At 36.8% G+C, this 22643-nt stretch overlaps 1 protein-coding gene across 6 annotated transcripts in view; it reads left to right on the top strand.

Annotated features, from left to right (window-relative positions):
* The first annotated feature begins 2893 nt into the window (after nt 1-2893).
* The window catches only part of LUC7L2 (LUC7 like 2, pre-mRNA splicing factor), a 59723-nt gene continuing 39973 nt past the window's right edge, over nt 2894-22643 (top strand). The window contains exons 1-3 of one of the 6 annotated variants that reach the window (XM_033099242.1): nt 6332-6397; nt 18646-18740; nt 22457-22619. Coding sequence is in view for 3 of the 6 variants with exons in the window: in XM_033099237.1 (XP_032955128.1) it covers nt 3295-3355; nt 18646-18740 (156 nt within the window). In the remaining 3 variants the exon portion in view is untranslated. Of the gene's footprint in view, nt 3356-6331; nt 6398-6454; nt 6591-13285; nt 14203-16048; nt 17043-18645; nt 18741-22456; nt 22620-22643 lie in introns of those variants that run through there. The other 5 variants (XM_033099237.1, XM_033099240.1, XM_033099241.1 and 2 more) reach the window with 5 other exon arrangements.

Raw genomic sequence — 22643 nt, 5'->3', positions numbered from 1 at the left:
TTCCAAATTTGGGTCAAAGAACAGCCAAACAGGTCAAAGAACAGCCGAACTTGGGAATTTAATTAAGGAACTAAAAAATATAAAAAATGACATAGATTTGAAAAAGAACACAATAAAAAGTCTAGAACTGAAAAAAATTAATGAATTTAACAGACTAACACAGCTGAAAGAGATAAATGAACTATAAAATTTGTCAGAACAAAAGAAAGCTTGGCAAGACAAGGTGGAAAATGCAAAGCGTAAAGATATATAGAGGATACAGTGAAAACTCTAATATACATTTATTTGGAAGTCCAGATTTGATGAGTGAGAAATATCTGAGAACAGCTAAAACTTTCCTGAATTGTTAGAAGACATCAGTTCACAGATTGTAAAAGCTCAATGAATTCCAACCACAATAAATAAATCCATACTCAGATATATCATAGTAAATTGCAGAAAACGAAAGGCAAAAAGAACAAATTTAAAGCAGCCAACTATCGTCAAAAGAGTGACAGAGAACTGACTTCTTAGGAAAAATGGAAGGTAAAAAGCAGAAGGAAAAATAGAATCTATGTGTTGAAGGAAAATAACTTCCAACTGAGAATTATATACCCGGTAAAAATATTCATCTAGAACTAAGGCAAAATGAAGATCTTTTCAGATCAACAAAAGTAGGAGAGTTCCTCATTGACAGAGAAACAAAAGCAAACCGTAGTAGAGTAGACAAACTTCTGTAAAGAGCCTTATCCTAAATATTTTACTCTTGCAGGTCCTACAGTATGGTATCTGTCACAACCATTCAACTCTGCTGTTGTAGTGCAAAAGAAAGCATAGACAATAGCAAATGTATGAACCTGGCAGTATTCCAGTGAAACTATTCACAAAAATAGGCAGTAGGCTGGATGTGTGGACTGTAGGTTGTTGACTCCCGTCCTATAAACTTCAGACAAAAGAAAATGATCCCAAATAGAAAGGCAAGAGATTCCAGAAGGAATGAAGAGCAAAGAAAGAGGTAAATGGACATCGATTATATGAAACTTGGCTTTAAAAAACTACTAAAACACATAACAAGATTTGGGAAGAAGGTAAATGGAGTTTTTTAGGTTCCTCGTGTTATTTTTTTCAGGGAGAAATGTAAAGGTATTGATTAAATCGGGGCAAGTGTAAAGGTATTGATGAAATTAGACTTTGACATGTTAAAAATGTGTTATGTCTAGGGTTGCCACTAAAAGAATAAAAACAGAATAAAACTTCCAAATTACTAGAAAGGGTAAAAAAAAAAAAGGGGGAATGATTAAAAGGCAGGGAGAAAGGGGAAAAATTAAAACAGATGAGACAAATAGACGAAAATAAGAACTTTAAATCCAAACATGAGTAATTACATGAATAGAAACGATTAAATGCTTCAGTTAAAAGACAGTGAATATCAGACTATTAAAAAAACCCACCATCACCACCAGATGCTGTTTAAAAGCTCTGTAAGCAACCCGAAAGAAAGATAAAAACTAAAATCTCTTCACTAACACATAATTATTCAACAGTTTAGTGTATATCCTCCTCCTAAGGATATTATATATATATCCTTAGGATATATATGCATATATATGCATCCCTCTAGGACATATTAATTTGAACATTTTTATTGTATAGTTTTCAGAAGATGATATTCCTAGTATCTGGAGATGTTTGATTTTCAAGTTATCTGAATAACTGGAGAGAAACTATTATGTCCGTTACTAAAGAAAATGTGATTCTAAAATTTTTGTTGCTTCAATATGAATTTTAAAGGATCCAGGGACAATTAATTGCTATTTCGTGTTAATTTTCTATTGATCTTGCTAATAAATTGTAAGTTCCAAGGCAGTGCATATAAAATTTTAATGGGAAAAAAAATTTGCCACTATTTCAAATTATCTATGAACTGCCTATGATCATCTCAAGGAATTAAAGAAAAAAAGGTAAAACATCAGGGCAAGGCTATGGGCTAGGCATTTTCTGTTAGCTCATTGAGTCCTCACAACAATGCTGTAAGGTTATCTCTTTATTTCCATTAAACATGAGATTAAGAATTCAATTGCTGAAGAACCCGGTTAGTAATCATTCGACCAAGGTTTTGAATCCAGGGTGACGGTAAACTATGAACCTATGAACGGGCTTTCTTTCCTGTTGCTGCTGCTAACTGAAAAGGCCTTATCCTTCAAATTTCTCTCTCAAACAGGAAAAAAAGAAATTCTCCACAAGATCACCTCCTTTCCTTTCTCAGAATACTGCTTAATCTTTATAGTTCCTAACTTATGACTAACAGCTTCCTATTATTTTAAGTAATGATGATTAATCCGAATGGTTACATCGCCTGTTTCCTAGTGTATTAATGTCGGGTGTTATTTCCAGCATTTGACTTATCCCAGTTCTGGGGGCTTAAAGCCTCTATGTAGATGAAGGAAAATGACCCAGATCTCCTTTTGCAGAGAGGGTAGGGCACCAGTAATAAAAAGGTTTCGAGTCTACACGATTCTGGGTGGGTCCCTGAAAACGAGTTCATCCTGAGTATTCGTCAGGAATACGCCCATATTAGCTACTAAGACTGATAACCTCAGTCGGAACGAGGGACCTGGTCTCTACTAACGACTCGGGCTAACCCTCAGGCACATTTGCTAATTTGGGTCTGGTTCGTTATCACGTTGTGCCGCGCGGCCCTATCCAACCTACAGCCGGGAACTTGAGGTTTAGAGCCTCAGGCGGATCCGGCTCGAGGGTCGGTTAAAGCACCAGAATCTCGCGAGATCGGGGAGGGGGAAGGGGATGGAATGACCTCGCGTGCACGCGCTCGAGAGCCGTTAGGGTGGAACCCTCCGGGCGGGGCGGGCGGAGCAAATACAGTTGGACGCCAGTTGGTGGAGCCCCCGCGGGAAACGACTCAGCGTGAGAAGCGTGCGCGCTCACGTCGCGGCGACGGCGGTGGCGAGCGGCGTCACAGCTTAGAGGGGGGGGCTGACGGCTTCTGGCGGGTGGCGGTGTTGGAGGCGAGAGCTTGCTTAGCCCGTATCGCCTCTGCCCCAGGAACCTGACGGACAGTGAGGGAACGAGGGTCGTTTTCGGGGGCTGCTGCCTTCCACGTACGCGTCGTCGTCAGGAGCGCAGCCCGGACTCTCCTGCAACCCCTCCGGCTCCTTTTCCGCACGCCTCGAGGCGGCAGCGGCAACCGAGCGAGACAGCGTCTCACCTTCCCCCAGCCCTTCCCCTTGTCCCCCCCGCCCGAAAGGGCCCGGTCTGCGCCCCACCCCCACCTGTCCGCCTGCCCGCTACGCCGCCATGTCGGCGCAGGCCCAGATGCGCGCAATGCTGGACCAGTTGATGGGCACCTCCCGGGACGGTAAGCCTCTGCCAGTGCTCTGGGGGTGGGGGAGGGGATGGGGAAGGCGAGGAGAAGGGGCTCCGCGGGCGCACCTGGGCTTGTGTGTGTGGCTGAGTAAGGGGCTCCCAGATTGGTAACACGAGGTCCCGGCTCCCATCCCATCCAATCAGGGCTGGGCAAACGGCCTGGGGGGGCGGTGACCAAGCGGATTGGCGGGAACTGCTGCCAATGGGGTCAGGCGGGGCCTGGAGACAGAAAGGAGAGTTTGAGCCTTCAGTGTTGACTTGGCTGGGACGGGAAGAGCCCACGTCTCTCTCTCGTAGTCCGACGGCCAGTTTTGTGGCGGAATAGGTAGTACCTGCGGACCGCTAGAGCCTCCGCCCCCTGAACTAATCCCTAACCCTGAGTTTTGGGATCTTCCCTCGCCGTCGCCCTTCAGAGTGTTTAGAGAGAACTTCCCCCGCCCCCTCATCTGGGTCCGGAGGAAACCTTTACTATGAACCCAGTCCCAGAAATGCACTCGCGATCCCCATAGAAACAACCATTCTTACTGAAAAATCTGACCCAAACCATGGTTTCTTGATGTGGGTGTGTTTGGCCCCATTTTGTGAAAAGAAAAATGTTATGGCCTGTTTTTTCCGAGAGACCTCCATTTTGTTAGACAATTTAATAGAGGCTTTGTTCAGTAAATATTGACAAATCTTGCATGTGCCCCAAATAGAACCATTTTGAAAATATGCCCAGTGAAGTAGGATTGAGGGAAACAACGATTCTTTTAGGTACTTAGGTTAGAATTTGTATAGAAAACCACTAATTGCTGGATACCTTTTATCATAAAGAGAATTTCTAAATAAAAAGATGAAATGCTGTTGCTTTTTTGTTGATGATAATTAGTAGTGTACTCTTTCCAATTCAGCTCAAATCCATACTGATGTGGAGGAAAGGTCTAGTTCAATACTTTATTAAAAACAAAACACTTGTTTATTTTTATATGTTGCTTGTTCAGACAAATAGTTTCTTAGCTATTAATGAAATGTTTTTTTCTTAAGTAATTTAAATTGTTTGACATAAGAGAAAAGGCACACTTAAATTTTTAAGTCGCTCTCTTTTAATTTTCTTGAGTGCTTTGCAGCAAAATATGTGAGTAGATTTTTAAAAATTTATTGAATTCAGATATTTTTGGCAATGCATATTTAGAATGGCTTTTCAGTGTTCACAGTTCAGTTTTAACAAAAACCCGTATTGGGAACTTTTCTTTGTAGGACACATAGACAAAGGTGTAGATGGCAAACCTCTTTGTGGTTGTGTAGAGAGGAGGGGAAGGTTGGGAAGGAAATGAATTTTATTTGTGCAGTAAACACTGGAAAGTTAACAATTAAAAATGCCACTGGAGAAACTTACCATTTTTCACTTTTAGATAAGAGTGGTCATTTTATATCTGCAGCATGTCTCAACATTGCTCCTTTTACATGATGAAAGCAGTATTGGAAAGGGGCTTAATCCAGGATTTTAGTTGACAATAACTAATCTTCGTAATAAAATTATAGAAATCATTAAAGATTTGCTTTACATGATCCTTTTCATCCTAGATGGATACCATTTATGGTATCTTCTAAATGGATTGAATTTCCTAATTTTGCTGGGAGGGTAGTTGGATCAAAGTACACTAGTATCACCTGATAAATTTCTGAACTAGGCCGCTAGCTAATCTAGTATTGCAGAGCTCAATCAAATGTATTATGTATATTATATATATTTGATTGAGCTCTGCAATATGTATGTATATGTATAATATATACATAAATATTCATTTCTGTGTGTAGTCAGCAGAAACATGGATTTCTTAAAATCCATTCTGTTTTGTATACAAATAAATTTATATTACGGGATTTTTTTGCCTCTAGACTAAGAGGATTTACCAATGAATTCATGTTTATGAGTCCACAATATCATTTAGCTGAAATGACTGGATTTTCACTGCTGTTGTTGGGCCAGAAGTAAGAAACATCCTACTTTCAAGGAAAAGAATTGAATGTTTTTCTTAGATATCCAAGTTCTTCTATGTGTACAAGATAATAATCAGAACATTCTTTTCCTTCTTACCAGATAGTTAATGAGTTTACATATTTCATTTTATGATTCAGGACCTTTAAATAATTAGGATTGTTCTTTTTTAGCATACTGTCAACTTCAAGTTATCCAGGGATAGGGGAACATGGATACGTTCCTCAATAACACCATGTAATTTGAAACCATATAATGGGAAGCTTTGTATTGGACCCAGGAACAGCTTACAGGGAATGCTGTTTTGTGTTCTTGGCACTAAGAGGTGGAATTGGGGATCCGAGAGGTAGGAGAGAGGTGGAAAAGGTAGGTAGGAGGTATCTGAGGCAGCTCTGTCCATTTTTTTTCTTTTTGTAACTTTTAATCCTAGAGACTAACTATAAAGCAACTACTGTCTTCTAGGATAGTGGGACTCAAGGTGGCAATAAGGCCCTCAACCCTTAGTGTCCTGTCTGTTAGGGAATCCGAAATGGCACAGGAGGCCCAGGGCACTGGGAAAACCTTACTTCCCTTTCATGTCTCCCTGCTCCCAATAAAAGATTGATTCCGTCTTTCACTCCCCAAAAGCAGAACTTTTAATTAGTTTCTTTTTAAACTCCTTGGAGATTTAAGTCTGTTAAATGTACCTTATTTTGGGTTACTTACATTATTTAGATTATCTAAACTCCACTGAAATCCTCAGGAATAGGAATTTTAGTGGCAGAAAAATGGAGAGGTAATTTTGGATCACTGGGCACTTCCAGAAAGGATAGTCCTGGGTGAGTGGTGGAAGTGGGGGGCTTTGGAGAACCAGAGGGCAGCATGATGGCGCTGGGAGGCTGGGCAGGGGGATGACCAGGAGGTGGGAGAGGAATGCTTAAGGGAGGTGGGAGGGCCAAAGACAAACTTTGCCTTCTTTGCAATTTTGCCTAGGGCCCTGGTGGTGGCAACCGCCTGTGTGCCACTGAAAATCGTGCCGATGCCTGGCATACTGCATAAATGGAAGCAGGGTACCGCGTGAGTTGAAACATTGGTCACACTATATAAAGTTTGTATATGTGAATCAGTGTAACTCATACCCATGTAACTGGGGGTCTGACTGTATTTGGATTTTTCTGATAAGGCATCATGGGCTAAGGAAAAGAGCACTGGGCTGAGACTCAGGAGACCTGGTTTCTAGGCCCAGCTGTACCTCTAATTGTAACCGTGGGTAAGTCACTTAACCTTTTTTGCCTCAAGTTAAATCTATAATTTGTTAAATGGGAAACCAAATAATTTCCTGTGTTATACTTAAAATATGTTGGAAAAATAAGTATATTTTTAAGTTTTCTAGGAGGGAGGAACCATAAGTAGATATAAATTAATCTATCTGAAGTTTAAGATGTATTAAATTTTATAAATCCCTTTCTGTTTTAGTTGTTAGCATTTAAAGAAGGGAGAGGGATAATTTGTTTTTCCCATTTGAAAGCAGGAAGTAGCAAGACAGGAAAATTCAAGTACAGGTTGAGATTTGTCAATGTGACACTTGGAGGAACTCAGTGTCCTCACAGACTTTTGTGCTGAGTTGGGTTAATTGCAAGGATTTCCCTTAGCTAAAGCCTTTTTTCCAACAAATACAATTTGGTTTTGGTTAAGTCTCTGGTGCTGACCCCAGACAGGCCTGGCAGAGTACAAGGGAGAGAAACTAAACAAAATTGACGGGGTGAATTTAGATTATATCCTAAGTTTAGGAACTAGGGAAGTTATAGAAGGTAGTTTTGTGGATTCCATACCTCTTATTTGCTGTAATCTTTAAATGGGATCAGAGACCATCTCTGAAAGGTTAAAGCAGCCCAGAATGACAATCTGCCCTTAAAAACAACCGTAGACTAATAGAACGTAGAATATAGCATAGAACTTTATAGCATCGTTAGTTGTCCAGTGTGGTTAGGGAATGTGTAGGGCAAATTAAGGCTTTCAGATAATTTTAGCTATTTTTGATGGTAATGTTCCTAAACATATGGTAATGTACTTCCTCAGTTAACAGAGTACATTAATCAGAATTTAATATTTTTGCTGATCAGTTATATGGTACAGTAGTTGTAGTTTATGAGATGTAAAATTAAAAGGATACTCATCTTAGGAAAATAACAGTTAAGAAAATCATTCGCTTGTCCCTAATATAAGTTAGTGATACATAACTGTTGAACCTATAGAATAGTATGACATTACTGCCATCTGCAAAATAAATTATTAATTCAAAGGCTGTAGTATTTTCTTCAGTGGATTTTCTTCATAAAATCATCTTTACTGTAATCTGTGTTCTTTGACTTGTCATCAACATTGAGAGCGTTTTCTTTTAATTTTCTTTCATTAACATAATGAACCATATTTATTTCTTGGTCACTTGTATAAGCCATTCTTCTATTCCAGTTGGATTGTTCATTTTAAGTGAAGGAGGCGTAGCCTTTAATATACAAGTTATTATTTTTAATATTAATGGGGTATCTTTAGAACTTGTAAATTCTTTAATAGTATAAGAAATTTTAACAAACATAATGTTGAAGAGTAGTTAAACATAAGGTTAAACAGAGTTTTAGTCAATATTTGATTTAATTAGAGGTCCAGGCATATCAGAATATTGAAAGCTTTGTTAACACCCACAGTGAATTAATGTAAAAAACAAACCAACCTATAACTCATTTTGCATTTTGAATTCTGAATATTTCTAGCTACAGAAGCCCAGAAAACAATAATAGTATCACTTCACACAACCCTGCATTGTCCTTGGATTCTCTACAGTTGTTTAGCTCTCCTTAAGAAAGCTTTATGATTTTTAGACATTCTTTTACTTTGGTTAAAAAATTGAAACCAAAGAAAAATCATTTTGTCTATCACTGCATAAGCTCTATAAGCAGCAAGTAAATGCTTTGATTTGATGTGGGTAAAATGTCATATTAGCATAAATGGTACTGAGCTGCATGTTCCAGATGGGTAGCAGGAACTCAAGAGCAAGTAGGTATCATGGTTTAGAGTCAGGTTTAGTGAGTCCGATGATGTTCAATACCAGGTGGTTCATACAAACGTTCATGTTGGAAGTTGCTAAGCATTCAGGCAACCAGTGGGGTTGCAAAGATAGGCAGATGCTCCTCAACAATGGAATTCCAGGAAGGGGCTTGAAATGGACTGAATCCTAAAAGCCCAGGGCTGTTAGTATAGTGCTTGAAGAAACAAGTGATTCTGCTACCCAACTTAATTAGTCTACTAAGAAATTGTAAACTAAAGATAAAAGTTTGAAACATTTTGCTAGAGAAAGAATGAGGAGGGAGCGGAGAGAGGGTAAGTTTCTGACTTATGGGAATCTTATGGATTCAGTACCTGCAGAAAAGTCATTCTGTCCTTTTTGGTTTAAATTCTTACGCACTAGCAGCTGCTAGCGTAAAAATTGGAAGGCAAGGCCAAAATAGGTGAGTTCATCAATTTTGTAAGATTAATTGAAATTATGGAGAAAAGTAGTTTGTAAAAACTCTGAAATTGGCTACAACTTAATGTTTTTGTTTTAACTGAGTAACTTATGACTTTGAAAAGTCAAAGCCATCAGAAAATAACATGTAGCTTAGTCAACTGAGTAAATGTCATATTTTGCTGTTTAACATGGGCTAGAGAAAGGGGTCTATGAAACTTTTCTTAAAAAACCCACTCACTAGATATTGAACCATGCGTTCTGATTTAGTTGTGAACCATCTGCAATCATGTTTGACCTGTGTGATTCAACATGAAAAGAATTTAACCAGCTGCCCTTGCTGAGTCTTTTGTCCTGTCTCCTGAATGCATGGTAAATTGTTTTGTTTTTATCTTCTTGAGACCTCAGTTTTTCTGCATACCTCAGTTTTTCTTTCAGACTTAAACTTTCCAAAGCTTTGCCTTTCAATAGAACAGGTTGGATATTTTTTGGGTAGTATCTACCATAAACCTAGCTGTTCAGCTGCTTCTGAATTCTGTTAAACTATTAGTTTATACAGTACAGTGGTACCTCGGTTTTCGAGCATAATCCACGAGCTCTGAAACATTCGAAAACAGCCGACAGCTAGGCCTCAGGATCTTGCACTCAGGGGAAGCTGTGTGACATATTGGACTTCTGAGTCGTGTTCGAAAACCGAAGCATGTACTTCCTTTTTACGGCATTCATAAACCAAAATGTTCGTCAACAGAGATGTTCGAAAACCGAGGTACTACTGTATACGCTTTTCAGTTACTTGAGGGTATGTTTTAGATCAGGGCTGGCAATATGACCCACCTGGTTTTTGTAAATAAAGTTTTATTGGACTACAACCATGCCCATTTATGTACGTATTGTCTATGACTGCTCTGCCTTACAACAGCAGAGTTGAGTAGTTGCAACAGAGACATGACTGGCAAGCTTAAAATATTTGTAGTCTGGCTCTTTAAGAAAAAGCTTGTTGACCACTGTTCTAGATCAGTGGTTCTCAAAGTGTGATCCCCAGACCAGCAACCTTAACATCCCCTGGGAAATTGTTAGAAATGTAAATTCTTAAAAAAAAGAAAAAAGAAAAAAAAAGGAGGGGGGAGGTGGCTGGTTAGCTCAGTTGGTTAGAGCGTGGTGCTAATAACACCAACGTTTCCAGTTCGATCCCTGCATGAGCCACTGAGCTGCGCCCTCCTTAAAAATAAAAAATGTAAATTCTTGGGCCCATCCCAGACCTACAGAAATTCTGGGGATGGGGCCAGCAACCTGTGGTGGTGTTTTTTTTTGTTGTTGTTTGTTTGTTTTTTTAATATTTATTTATGTTCCTTAAGAAGGGTGCCGCTCACAGTGGCCCATGCAGGGGCCATGCCGGCAACGTTGGTGCCAAGAGTACCACGCTCTAACCAACTGAGCTAACTGGCCATCCCCAGCAATTTGTTTCAAGAAGCCTTCTACATGACTTTGATACACATTAAAAGTTACCCCCAAGAAATTTGATAAAAATTTTTAAAAAGTTTGCAAAGCCTTGTTCTAGATAAATGTTTCCCAAGTGTTAGCCACACTTATCACCTTTAGTACTTTTTACCATTTTCTATTTATTTAATATTTTTCCTTTATGTCAACTCATTTTCTAAAAAGTTAATTTTAAAATGAAAACTTATGTCCCCCAAAAAATAAGTATAATGAAAACAAATAAAGAGAACTTAACCCTATGCTAAAAAGTTGAACTTGTTAGATGTATTTCATACTAAGCTCCAAATGGAAACTTTTTTCTTGACTTATTCATAATAAATAATCACTGTTAAGTGAATGAGTGGTGTTTAAAATGTCATGTTCGTGAAATCAAATAACATCTAAATCATCCTTTGTGCAAATCCCATACTTGAAAAATACTGTTACGGTTATTCATGTGAAAGGAACGATGCTTGAACTGTATATACCAAAGCCCCAAAGTAGAAATGACTGGCCAGAAGTGCACACGTGTGAGATGGAGCGGTCTCGGAGTCCTTAGAGATGTCCACCCAGACTTCTAGAGTGACATTACCTCGTAGCTGGATTTCTCACCTCTCCACTAGTGCTTCAGTCTGTGGTGGTCAGCAGTGGATCTTACCAGCCTGTTCCATTGTAGGACTGTGAAAAGGTACCTGGTCATGAGGAAAGCTGCTTATCAAAGATGACCCCTGGACAAGAGACTGGGGGAAGTGGTTGTGATTCTACATTAAGGACCAGGAGCAGCTGGGCATGCTTACTAGGAAAACAGTTGATCCACTTCAGATTCTGGAAACGATGTGTTTGTATTTTGAAAACTTCCTGTATTAATGATTTAATTTGCCTCTTAGTCTTAAAGGGAATACATGGTCTTCTGTATATTTATTGGCTGATGTGCTTTAGGATATAGTAAGTGGGTAATTGGTAATAGAATAGAATCTTAACTTTCCTGAATATCCCCAGGTTGCTGAGTTGCTTTAGTTATTTCTTCCTTTCCTTTTTTTAGAGAGTATGGATATATTTATTTCTCTTGTCTTTTGGTGCTGCAATAAAGTACTGACATAGGACTCCAATCCTAGAGGGACTGAAAGTCTAGTGAGGAGTGAAGAATTTACTCTTGAACAGTTGTGTTTACTTTTAAGTGATGAATTCTGTGATACTGATTATAGATGTCTACTTTTGAAAAAGTTTAAGAAATGCAATCAGACACCTATAAGAATAAACAAATGTTATTTTGTGTATTTCACTCAATTAAAAAAGTATTCCAAATGAAGTTCCTTATGTTCCCCTAGACCAGGGGTGTCCAAACTTTTTTCAACGTTTTTCACCAAGGGCCATATTCGGTAAAATACACAAACAGCCGGGCCACTCACTCGAGGTAAAGTACGTATTGCCTCACCTGGTTTATTTAAGTAAACTAAATACATTTTTGGAATTTGCTGGGGGCCAATTAACAATGGATCGCAGGCTGGTGGACTGCAATTTGGACACCCCTGCCCTAGACAGTCTCAGTCCTTTTCCCAGAGGCAATCCTTGTGAATTGGTGTGTATTCAATGTGACACAGTATTTCTGCTGTGTTTCACTAGTTTGTAAGGCTCAGTCTCCTTCATGGTAATCTCTGTTTTTCATTTTAACTTCCTCATCGAGTTGTGTGTCACTTGTATCCTTTGATATTCTCATTTCTTTTTCCTTTTTATTTTTTCATTGGCTTTAGATTTGGGGAGGCTTTGCTTATTAGCCTTTGTAGCTATCATCACCCGAGAACTTGTCTTTTTAATAGTCAGTCAATCACTTTTGCTTTGGTTCTTTTCAACTATTTCTTCATAGCCAGAGATAGCTTTCATTACATCTAATTTTGTGTATTGAAAGTTCTGGATGATAGAAAACACCAGATAATCCAGAGTACCAGTGTTACTGTATCAGAATTGCAGCTCTGCAAGTAAGTATCAAAACATAAAATTTAGCAGGCTGCAACTTTTTAATGACTGGCTTTCCTTTATAACATAAATATCCATAAAACAAATTCTATATAATCGCCTTTTAGAACTTAATTTTTAGGTAACTATTCAAGCTTTTCTAATGTATTTTTTAAATCTAAGAGGGGAAATACATTGATAGATTTCCTAAAGCATATATTCCCCCAGAAATGTGATGGCATAGAGTGGCCAAGATGCTTTGCTTGTATATGAGAGAAGATAGGTTGTGGCAAGGGGTGGAATAGAGAGCCCTTGGAATATAGCTACTTTAGTATCTCTGTTCTCACATTTCCATTGCCATTCTGTTAGCTCTTAAAGACCCGGTAAGCCTTTTATTACCAAGGCTGTTCCCAGTCTCGTTCCTTATAATTTTGTTACATGGATTTTCATAGACAAGTAGGCTGGTAGATTTTAAAAATTATTTTAGCATTATTATCTTTGATCATATTCAGCAAAAATGTACTTGTTCTGGAAATTTCTTCTGCAATGGGCATTGCATTTTTAAAATGTTGGGCTTGTCCTGGGGATTGTGATAGGTGTTAATTGGTATCTATTTGTAATTATAAACTTATACAACTATATAAAAATAGTAAGAGGGATAGCTTTTCTGAACTGTATAGTGCCCTTATTTTTGTATTTTCTGGGGGAAAGAAATGCTGCTACAGTAGTATGATTTTATAAGTTCTGTTAGAAAGAAATGACTTGATATTACATTTGGAAGGGAGAATGCCATAACTGGTTTATCCCACTGTCATTTTTGGCTGAGTACACTTCCTTTCCTTATGTAATAAATATATTCCTGAAAAGTTTGACATGTATCAAGTTATATTAAATACTTTCAAAGTATGTATAATCATTATGTTAAGACATGGTAGTGAGTTCTTTTATAAATGAATCCTATACTTTGAACTGTATAAATATGTAGTGAATTAACTGAGTGTATTTATTAAGGGAAAATGGAGTAACGAGGTTTTTTTTTTTAAAAGGTTCATTACTAAAGGGTTCCTGTAGGTGAGTTTTAGACTGAATTCTAAAGGAACAACAAAGGTAGGTGGGAGAAGTTAGTAGAGTTGGTGAGGAACTTGGAGAAGGGTGTAAAAGTGATCAGATTGGTTCCTTAGTGTAATAGTCACTATGCAGCTGTAGTCACCTGTTTTTACCTTGGTTCCACATGAAGACATAAGGGTTTACTAGTACAGGACAGGCAGGTCTCCTTCTGCCCTATACTGGACTAGAAATTGGCCGTGGGTCTTTTTATAGTTCCCACCTTATTATGTGGACTCAGTAGCTTATATTGTAAGAAATGGTAATAAGAGGCTGGAACATTTCTCTGCATTTGAGGATTCAAGGGCACCGGGAAATGAGAAGTTTTAAGCTTTCAGGTATACACCTTTTTGTAGCTCTGATTTCCCTTTCACTGAAGGCGTTTGTTTTTTATTTTAGAGGGAATGTGCCTACCCTGCCCCAAGCCAGCAGTTACATGTGGCCCCCAGCAAGTGTACCTGTGGGGACAGCTTTGGTTGTCACATTGGAGAATATGGGAGGGCTTTCCCTCTCTTGCCCCATTTATAAACTAGGGGTTGCTTCCACTTGTGTACTGTTGAGTTTTCTCCTCTCTGTTTTCCATAAGCTAAGCTCTAAACTAATCCTGTACAAAAGAAATATTAATTAGTTGTTTTTATAAATTGCTTGCCATTGATGCCTGATAATATGCAGTAAAATAAGGATTCTACATACCATTATATATGTCAAATATTACAAACTTTAAGGTTCTTTTGGAATTATAATACTAAACTCAGTTCACTTTTGCTTAGCCTTCACAGTTGTTGATCACATAGCATGGTCATCCACTCACAGCTTTAAAAAATACAGGGAGCATCGGAGAGAATGGGTAAAGTAAAATTTTGATGTTTTTAAAATAGCACCTAAATCTGTGAAAGTTGGTTTGAATTATTGCTTGTATGGGAGGGAGAGGGTGGGTGGCACTGGAGGGGTGGCGGGTGGATATTGGGAAAATAGCATGCACCCTATAAAACAATGTCAGATACCATCTAAGTTTTAAGTGTTACTACAATGTAAGTCCATGGCGGTTTCAGCAAAGATAGGACCATAAAATGGTAGTGTTGGGATTTACAGTGGGCTGTTTTCCCTCCCAACAGATTGAAGGGGATTTTGAAACTAGTAGTATTTGAGTGTAGTTTGGACAGGAGTCTTCTTTTCAGAGTAGTCTGTTCATACTCCCTGAGTGAAACTGCCTCAGTACCACCTTAGGCTCTGTGACATTGCTGAAAGATCAGGAGAGGAAAAATATGCATTATAGTTCTTAATGTATATCTTGACTCAGGTGTTCCCAGATATAGGTTATAATCCATGAAACTCATGAAGGGGTTGAACAAAAAACAGGTTAAGAGAGTTTGTTATTCTGAAGTTAGTTGTTTGGTAAGAAATACTAATAGAAATTTTGATGCTTTCATTCAAATGAACACTTTGCCCGCCAAAGTTCTAAATCAAGTTTCTAACTCTAAAGACTTGGCATTGTAGTTATGTACACAGTCTAATGAAATTATTGTGGAGGTTAAGAGGGCAGAGAGACCTCCTTGTTTTTACGCGTAGGACATTTTGTCATTTTGTTGTTAAATAGCTTAGTCTAATCTCTGCCCCGTTACTTTTAAACTTTTTTTTTTTACTTTGTTTACGCACTGAAAATCTGGATTGAAACAAAAAATGAAAAAGTTATTAAAGAAATCAGATTTTTACCCCAAAAATATTCTGGCCCCAACTTTGCTATTCCCCTACATGAAGCCATTTGCCAAAACCAAATATGGTTTACTTACTATTCCCCATTTACTTACTATTTACTTACTATTCCTGCCTCGTTAAACTTTGTCAAAGATTGTTACTCCAGTTATTCCAATTTGGAATACTCTTCTTTCTTTTGTCCAATTTGGAATACTCTTCTTTCTTTTGGTCTAAATCCAATCTTTCCTTCAAATTTTGGCTTCTGCGTCTTATTTGAAGCCTTTTCTAACCTCTCCAGTCCTTGGTGGTCATTCTAGTCTTTAGAATTCCTGAAGTACTACTATTTGAAACATCCATTTGGCACTTGGATCATGCTACTTGGTATTATTACTTGTTACTTCATTTGAATGTAGCAAAATCATGAGCTCCTTGAGGGTATAGAGCGTGTCTTCTATGCCTCTTTGTAACTCCATTGCCTAGCACAGAAGACGTGTTCAATAATAGGTTTGGTTCTATCATTTGAATCCAATATTAGTGTAACAGGGCAATTGTTTTTTTCTTAAGTAATTTTTATATGACTATATGCCCAGAAAATCCAAAGACAAGTACACTGAATTCATAAAATAATTCTTTGTATTACAAGATTTTTTTTTTTTTTTTTTTTTTTAAACAAATGGGTACTGTTTTACCTAGTTTCTTTTGAAAAACATGGTTTGGGCCAGATATCTTGAAAGAAACCAAAATTACCAGTATTTTTATTTTAAAATTCTGCGTTGGTTTAGCCAAACTCTAATTTCATGGCATAAGCCCAAATTTATTAAATGCTACATGGACTTGGTAATGTAGCCAAATTACTTTAAATGTTACCAAATTACTTTAAATTACTTCAAATGTTAAAAATCTCTTAAGTAAAACTTTAAAAATAACAATAAACAGATACTGTTACTAGTCCCTCAGGGTATTTCTGTATCTCAAATTAAGAGTCTTATTATTTCGCTGTTCTAAAAGTTTCTGTAATATATAGGCTGATATTTGATAGCTGTGTATATTATTTAATGCAGTTAGCAAATGTGTAGAGAGCCACCACTTACATGCAGTGAGAAGTTGTTTTAAAATACTTTCTGGCATTTATGGAAACTAATTTTTTTAAAGCTCATCAGGGATAATGTTTGCTGAATTCGTATTTGGAATTGTTCATATTTTATTTGACAGCTGTGTCTTCAGGGCACATGTATCTTAATATTAGATTTAATGCGATTTCTGAAATAAAAACAGTCACCCTACTTGAGGAAATGTTTGCTTGGTAAAATTTGTGTGAATCTTGATTTTACTCTAAGGCCTGGCTTACAATCTTGAGCCATTAATATGTAGTTCGACAAAACACTGCTGTTGCATTACTGAAAAGCTTAGATACTTGTAGCAGGGAGACTCCTAGATATAGAAGGTATATTTTTCCTCTACTTAAAAAATTTGTATTTAAATTTCTTAGTATAACTTGGGTACAGATTTAAAATAAAACTTCTTTTTAATATGTTAGGAAGCAGAAAGCCTCTAATACAGCATTGTCATTCTGGTGTGAGCCTATCATCATACCTACCAGGCTAACATGAGCTTTAAGGCCCTCACCAAAGTCTCAATGAAATATATATTTTTAAAAAACATTTTGTAAAATCCCAGGTGGTCCAAGAAGCACTATTCCAGAGCGCTAGCCTTGGACTTTCACCTCCGGTCAGTCATATTTTTCTCTTAGCACTCATTAAGTTAATAGTTGAAAAATAAAACACCCTGATTTTGTTCACTTTTGTTTTCATATACAAGAATCTTTACAGTCAACATGTACTTCTAGATGCTGTATTGAAATTGCTGGCACAGTCTATTCCATACAAACTGAACAATCTGGCCCCTTGTTTTATTTGTAAAGGTTCAATGTATCTATGCCTGCCTACTTCAGTCTGCAAGGGAGTGTCAGAAAGGCCCCGCATTCGCCGAGCCGTGAGTTACTGCTAACTTTTCAGATGTGTTAATGAATGTGGAACAAAAGCAGTTGTGTTTAAAAGGAAAAAAGGATCATCAAAATAACCTTTATTATAGTAGCAGGCGTGAACACTAAATGAATTATTCCAAATTGTGGTGTCAAAAATAACCTACTTTACTTAGAGACTAGCCTCTAGAAAACCTATTGTTGAACTGCTCTGAAGCTATCATTTTAGCAGTAAATCACCTTTTTAAAAATTTTTATATACCCTGGTTGCAAGTCAGAATGTTCTTTAAGCCTTTTTAACCAAGTTAAAACAATTTGAACAAAATCTTACCCCACCTAAAAATGACAATATTTAGTTGACTTTGAATTAAGCTCTTCAAAATGAGACCATGTTAAAGGGGTAAAGTTTTAATCTTTCTGTAATTTACATGTGACAAACAAATTAATTGAATCACTTCCTAGATGAAAGTTTTTGGAGTGCTCCAGGCATCATGTGAAGTACAGTTTTATTTACAGTCTATTTTGGTACCAACAGTTCTCGCTTCAGTAATTCACCAGTAGGTTTTCATTCATCAGTGATGATATCAGTTTAAGGCTAAACCAAAACACCGACATTTCTTAGGGCTTATCACTGTACATAGAGGAAACGTCCTTAAGAGCTTTTCCTTTTTTTCCCAAAGAGATTCTAAGCAAAAAAAAAAAGTGTAACTAACATCTGTATTTGCTTATTAGAGCTAGTTACCTTTCTTTTTCTTAGGTTCTTCAAAGTTTTGAGTAGATAGGCATATTTGTTTAGCAGGTTGGATGCTTCTCTTGCTTAGGTGTATTGTGTTACAAGAGGACACAATGAATTTAAATGTACCCAGTTTGACCATATATATATAGCACAGGCTACATAAAACTTGGAGGTATGGGACCTTTGGAGGCATTACAGTTAACTTTTCATTTAGGCAATGTGCCTTTGTTTGACTGGTGTGTAAGTCCTTCTTCCAGGTTTGTACGCTCTTAAACACCTTATTCTACCCTCTCTAACTCCTCCCAGCAGCAAAAGGGAGACACTTCAGCTGGAACAAAATAGTGGAAGAAATGGCGTCTGGGGTTCAGTGGGGATTCGCAGTGTGTATGCAATGTTTGCAAGATTACTTTTATGTTTTTCAATTAATGTAAATAATTACAAAATAAATCAATGCTTAGTGTCAAGTAGGGAACGTTGTAAACCAGTAGAAACTCTCCTAGTGGGTCTGCTACAAGTCGCTTAACCTCTCCAGGCCTCAGTTTCCTCATCTGCAATGTGAAGGAGTTGGACTCGATAATCATTAAGGTCCATTCCTGCTCTAAATCCTATGCTTTTCTGAATTACTCTTTTTAACAGAATGCATTGCTTTCCCACTTTGACTATTGAATTACATGTGCAGTACACATACTGCAACTGCATGTTGTCTAAAATAGTTTTTCTGTAAGATACTATAGAAAACACTAATCCCTCCTGAGCTGATTTATCGATGTGTGTGTGTGTAAGCACACAGGAAAGCTAGTGATAGGAGGGCTCTTAGGAGAGGAACATTGTCCAGTTGTCGGCTAACCTTGAGTGTTATTAACTTTCCTATATTACAGGAGATACTACTCGTCAGCGAATCAAATTCAGTGATGACAGAGTATGCAAGAGTCACCTTCTCAACTGTTGCCCTCATGATGTCCTCTCTGGGACTGTACGTATTTATTAAATCTATTATTTGATTATTGGCATACTATAGAAATGAAGTACTTGATAAAGTCTTAATTCCTTGTCAATTTCTTGCTCAATTTTTTTAAAAAAAAACTGTTACAGGAGGGATTTGCATCCCTTACATTGTGTGTGTGTTTAGGTTGATTTAAATCTGCAAAACTGAGATCCCTCACAAAAGTAGTTGCTATGCCTTTATAATTATTCAGAGCAATTTTTTAAAAAACATTTCTTGTTTGGAATATAGAAACAGTTACATAGCAGTTGTACTTTTAGTTCAGAAATAATATAAATTGTCTTAAAAACAGTTTTCTTTACTGTTGAGCAGAGTAAACTTTATCCAAAACATCATAACATTTAAGATTTGTCATATTTATATTGTGGAAATCATTGTAGGGAAAATATATTAGTAAATACTTAAATTCGCACAGCCTAATGTGTGAGTAGTGTTGTCACTTAAAATTTATTTATATTGCTGACTCCTAATAATACACAGCTCACTTAATTTAGATGCTGTGTCTAGTGATGTTGGTTGATCTCAGAATATCATTTTAGTTTGGAAGATAAACCACATGATGATGGACCTACTTAAATGGAAAAACGGATATGATCCCTTTGGTTTGGATTTGGATGAAATCATTACATAGGCAGGAGCTTCCCTTCACAGGCTACATCTGATGGCAGAGGAGGGCTAGAAGGGGCTAAACATTTAGCTGACTTTATTTCTCATTTACCAGAAATGACTGAAATGAAGATTTTCGACTTCAGTGTTCAGAAGCGTTAAGTTCCTTTACTTACAGACTAAATGAGTGGTTTCTTATTGGTAGGAAGAGTTAAATACCCCAAACAGATAGGCATCGAGGCATATACAATATAGGAAACACCTCTGACTTTTTCCAGTAGGAAAAACGGTTGAAACTGTATAATGCTAAAAGGAAAAAAAAGTCTATATTAAAAATACAGTACTACATTTGTAAAAAGTGTAATACTACAAGGGAAGAAACCCTGTTTCTGAGCACTTGAATTAGGACTACGACAGATAATTAACCCTCATATCTATAATACAGTTGAAATCATCTACAGTATACTTTTATTCTCCACGTTTACTATTGTATTCAATTTAACAATTCATTTTATTTAATGGCTAAATTATCACTTCAAATAAATTTTGAGAACAAAATTTAATTAACAAAATGGCAGAATTTAGTTTTTTCCTTTTTTTGATACATAAAAAACAGCCATAGCAAGACTTTGACATATTGTTATAGTCTTCAAGTTTGGCATTAATAATGGAAATCTAACATCACAGTTGTGTTTTACATTGTATGTTGCAGATAATGCTATTTATGTTCATTTTTTTCATAAAACAATTCTATGAGGCATATGATTCACAGTTAGCCTCAATGATAGTGACTTATTCAAAATCATTCAGTTCTGTTGATTTAAAGTAAAACTAGGACCAAACACAAATTTTCTGAGGTGTAGTCTTATTCAGTATGTTTTCTACTTTGTAGGGAATACTAACTCCATCATGTTAAATAAAAATGAGTGGTTGGTCTTGGACTTCCCTTGTAAAATTCTTGCTGGTGGGTTTGTAAGATGGCATATTTTTTTTCAAATTTTAACATCTCTGAAATACACGTCCTAAAATTGTGGATAGAAAAATGCTATCTTAATTGGTAACATTTTCCTCATGATACAGAATTTGATGAGGCTTAAAATTGTTGATACATTATACCAAAAAAAAAACCAGTTGAGGAAAGCTCATTTAAAGGCACTAGCCAAGGAATCTCTGGACGAGAAATATCTCCCTTTTGTCGTTCTGATAGAGAAGAGATTGTCTTAAGTGAGGATGGGGTTTAGTAGTTGTCAACCTCGGAGAATTTAAGCAGTTTAAGGACTGGCTTTAGGGCTCTGTGAGACTCCAGGGTTGTTGCACAGTGGTATTCTTGAGAACTTAAAACTATCTGTAGTGTGACTTTCTCATTACCCGTATTACTGAAAAGGGCTATTTATAACAGTTTATCTTATGTACAAATGGTTTGCAATTACAGAGCTGTGACTTCCTTAACAACCAATCTCTGTAGAACAAATGCTTTTCTGGCACAGGGTTGAACACTTCATACCTCTTTACGTTAAAAATGACCTTTTCTCTCTTTTTTTTTTTTTTTACACATTACATGAAGGATAAAAAGAACTGAATTCTAACTATTGATCTTGTAATGTTTTTTGTTATACAACTAAAGGTTGCCCTTTAGTTTTCATGACCTTGTTCCACAGATCTGTCATTTTTATCAGATATGATTCACCAATATTCTACATTATTTAGCAGAAGAATACACACAGATGTATTCTCTGGCTTCATTCATTATAAAATGGTTGAACTTTATGTCCAGCACTTGATGATAGTGAGTGTGGTTTCTAAAAATGTACTCATAACTGACAATTAGTATGGAATATTTTTGGAATTAAGTTGGATGAAAATGCCTCTGTGACATTTTACCTTTTATTAATCTAGTATGACTAATTCTTTAGCTAATAAATTATTCAGAGGAAGCAAAATGTAGAGCAAAGAATCAAAATAATTGAGTGTGTATGTTATCTTTGGATTATGATTTTTATAAGAAGTGTGAATGTTAGGAAGCTAGTATTTTTCAAAGGCTTGGGTTTTCCTATTCATCTAGAATATTTTCTTGATTTAGTCCCACTTTTTTCTTCTCTTGGCACACTTGATTTCTCCCTGTTCTATTTGTAGAGAGCATCCCCTTTTAGGCAAAACAAAAAACCTAGGTAGAGTGGTCTTTTCCCCCCACCCCCACGCATATCTGGTACATACCTTCCCTGAGGGAAGATAAGTATATTGAAGTACTTAAAACAAAAAAATCCTTCCATCTAGTTCCTAGTGATCTGGGAAAAAAATATGTGATAGTAATAATTTACAGAAAGCATTAAATCTAAAGCAGAGATGGTAACAGAAGCTTGAAATTTAAGACCTGCAGGGATGGAAATGTTTACTCTCATAATGTGCCTGTCCTCAGTTCAGAAATGGCCACTACTAATTTTGTTATAGCCTTCATCATAGTATAATTTTAGCATTGACAGGTCATCATGTTTTCTTGTGTAAGGTCATCATTTTGTAGATGGGAAAAATTAAAGTTCATAGAAATTGTGCTAGTCAGATGTCACATAATTAAAGAATTACAGTATATTCTGCCACAGAGGAATCTCCGAGTAATTTAAATCTAAATACTTTTGAAATGTTTTTTGTTGTTAGTTTTTTAGATAACACAATTGCCTAGGGTAGTGACTTTCAGATATTTCTGAAATGTCCTTGGAGGCATCACATGTACTGAGGACATGGGGATAGGCCGGTCTTTCCTATTTCAAGTAGAATTTTGCACATTTTAAATATAGAAAATTTGGGGACGTATACAAAATTCCAGGAAATTTTGTTTAAAGAAAAGAAGCTCTGCTCAGAAATAGAATTTAAATTTAAAGAACTGATATTGAGAAATACTTAGGAACAGGGATAAAGTAAAACTTTTATCTGCCTTTTTGAAGTGATTGGATGGAAGTTACTGGTTGTAAAACTATTTTGACTGAGTTGATTTAATGGTGCCCCAGTAGGTTCTGGGTTTTATCCAAAGTGTAATTTTTACTAATTGAAACTCCTTTATTGCTTCTCTAACTCTTTCTTTTAAGGCCTGGTCTAAAATCAGTTACTTGGGTGCATACAAACCTGAACTTTAAAACTGCTGAAGTCTGTTTGATAGTACATATGTAAAAGAGCCATGAAAGTATGGAGAAGCAGAATAAGTGATAAGAAGTAAACCTGCACAAAATTTTCTCATCCAGCCACTAGAATGTAAGTTTCATTATAAGGGCAGGG

The sequence above is a fragment of the Rhinolophus ferrumequinum genome, chromosome 26 (genome assembly GCF_004115265.2).
Source record: "Rhinolophus ferrumequinum isolate MPI-CBG mRhiFer1 chromosome 26, mRhiFer1_v1.p, whole genome shotgun sequence".
In the NCBI taxonomy this organism is placed as follows: domain Eukaryota; kingdom Metazoa; phylum Chordata; class Mammalia; order Chiroptera; family Rhinolophidae; genus Rhinolophus; species Rhinolophus ferrumequinum.
The sequence above is the reverse complement of the archived record's forward strand: the minus strand, read 5'-3'. Positions and strand labels throughout refer to the sequence as shown.